The 2466-nt window shown below is 46.2% G+C and overlaps 1 protein-coding gene across 1 annotated transcript; it reads left to right on the top strand.

Moving 5' to 3' along the window:
* Positions 1-623: 623 nt before the first annotated feature.
* Positions 624-1734, top strand: VFPPC_12262 (hypothetical protein; the record flags this gene model as incomplete). Its single annotated transcript, XM_022428818.1, has 3 exons — positions 624-1123; positions 1186-1675; positions 1732-1734. The coding sequence occupies 3 exons, from the start codon at positions 624-626 to the stop codon at positions 1732-1734; spliced, it is 993 nt and encodes a 330-aa protein (XP_022283984.1).
* Between the last annotated feature and the right edge of the window lie 732 nt (positions 1735-2466).

Genomic DNA, 2466 nt, shown 5'->3' with positions numbered 1-2466 from the left:
TCCTGGTCGTTACTCTTGAATGCATGTACATACCAAGACCGAGTTTCACCTGGACGCTGCTAAGTAACTGTCTCATTCCACATACACATTAGTGTAGAATTTAACTGTTAACGGGTCTCCTGCCTCGACTACAGACATGGCTGGTCACCCACACCAAAAGCCCTGATGGTGAACCACCACACTCGGAGCTGCAGCCGATTGGCACTTTCGCAAACGCTCTGCTCGCGCAAGAAGCAGCCCAAGATTGGCGTTTAGGGAAAAGGGGTGCCCGATATGCGCGATAGCCAAGAGCACTCTTGCATTGAAGACGACGAAATAACCCCCTAGCTAAAGCACACACAATTGGAACAGCGACGCGACTAGCAGCTGAGGGTGAAAGAGCGCCAATCTATTTACAGTATTCGGTTCAGTGAAGCTACTCTAGATAGCACTTTGTGGGATATTACAAACAGTAAATTATCAGTCTGCCACGGTGTTGAATAGCTCGGTTTTAAGTAACCTCAAGCGCTACACACGAGTAGTCCAATAACGCGCTTTTGTGTGATTGGTCAGGTCAGGCGTTCTCTCGTCTCAGCTCAACTCAACATCGCCCCTAATAAATTTAACTCCGTAAATACCGCAAAATGGGATTTCTCGATCATTTCCGCTCTAAGAAAGGCACTGCGAGCGGCAAACTCGGAGATTCGGCATTGACGAACCCATCGCCATTAGCCCAGAAACATCCTAATAAGTATGAGGATCCTGTGCTCTCGAAGAAGCCGTTAACACCTCGTGAGATCGAAGAGCCGCACGCCAAACTATATCCTAAAAAACACGAACCTAAAGCCTTGACGTCTCCAAGGCCACCATTCGACCCACTGGAGTACAATGGCCCTCTTGCAGCGGCTTTGGCTGAGAGGGGACTTGCCGCTTCAAACCAGCGCACATATACACAGTCGCAATCGTTGCTGTTCAGTCGGCTACCTCGAGAAATGCGCATGCAATTATGGCGTTTTGCTATAGGTAGCCAGAAGTTGTATCTCACCATTAAGAAAGGAAGGTTGGTTCAAGCGCAAAAAATCACCGACGATGGCTGGTGGCCAAAACGAGACTTATTAAACGTACCACTTGTATGCCGAGCAGCGTAAGCAGCACCTATATACTATGTCCTGCTGAATATATATCATCGGTGCTCACATATCTCAGCTACGTTGAATCTATTGCTTACTTATACTCTTCCAACACGTTCTGTGATGGCTTTGGTTATGAAGGTACTAAGCAGCCCTTCACACTACTACCCAACTTTCTCCTTCCAGAGCACATTGCCTCTATTAAGCATATCGAATTTGGCTGGCATTTTGCCCTCGGCTACAGCCAGTATTTTGATAGCCACCCGCAAGCATGGGATCCTTCTATCACCATTTGCGCACCTAATGGCGAGGAAGTCTGGCGCGATGTTTGGGCTAAACTAGCCAGGCTGCCTCATTTGAAGACTTTGAGGGTTGCAGTATGGGCGTCTGGAGATCAAAGGACGCAATTAATTGGCAAGGAGGAAGAGCTTCTGGCACCATTGGCAGAGATGAAACATGTGGAGCATTTCCACATCATATTACCACGGGAGCAAGAAGATGGCTCACTGTGGAAGGATGCACTGTTCAGCATTTCTAGAGAATTTCAAAATGTAGAGAGATATGGTGTGAGTATTCCAGTACTTGACCAGTCATAGCGATGTGTGTTGGATTGATACTTGAGTAAATCGCGATGGGCGACATCGTGTAATCTTGTACTCAGCGGCTACACTATGCGAGGTGAGTTTACTGCAAAGTTGATAATGGAGCAGACTATGTTAGCGACAGGCAGCAATCAATTTAAGTGTGTATGTAGTGGACAATATATTGCATCTGTCTTATTGATGATAAACAACATATTAATACTCACACGTCGTGTGGTCAGACAGAGCTGCATTTGCTTCAAAAGGCGTCCGTCTGTTGCTTGAACTCATCAGATCTATTACACCTTAAGACGCAGACGTCAACGTACATACAGATTAAATGCCTCAGCATCTACTAACCTTCCAAACCAGTTTGCATTGCTCTTCAGACAGCGAGTTTACAGTTGAAAGCAAACTTAAGCTTTTATGGCCGATAAAGCGAGAGATAATGTTATAACACAAGACAGGGTTAGCTTTAGTACTTATCTCCCCAAGTCTTGCCGGACTCGCGCTTGTAAACTTTATCAAGTTCGGCCAAATGTTAACGGGAATGCCAGTCTTAAGTGGCGTATATCTATCGCCTTTTTAGTACACACCAGCCCAGGAGCAACTCATAGACGACTCGACTTTAGCTTATGGAGCTCGTTTTTATAGATAAGGAGCAGACATGGTATTACAAAAATGCATGATCCCCTTATCCTAAGCTGCGTCCCACCGCCCAACGATAAGCGGTCTGTTGTGGTAACGACTCATAAATTCTAAGCGGGATCTCTGGG

This window comes from Pochonia chlamydosporia, assembly GCF_001653235.2.
Source record: "Pochonia chlamydosporia 170 chromosome Unknown PCv3seq00013, whole genome shotgun sequence".
Classification (NCBI taxonomy): Eukaryota; Fungi; Ascomycota; class Sordariomycetes; order Hypocreales; family Clavicipitaceae; genus Pochonia; species Pochonia chlamydosporia.
Note: the sequence above shows the minus strand (reverse complement) of the source record. Positions and strands in the feature narration are given on the sequence as shown.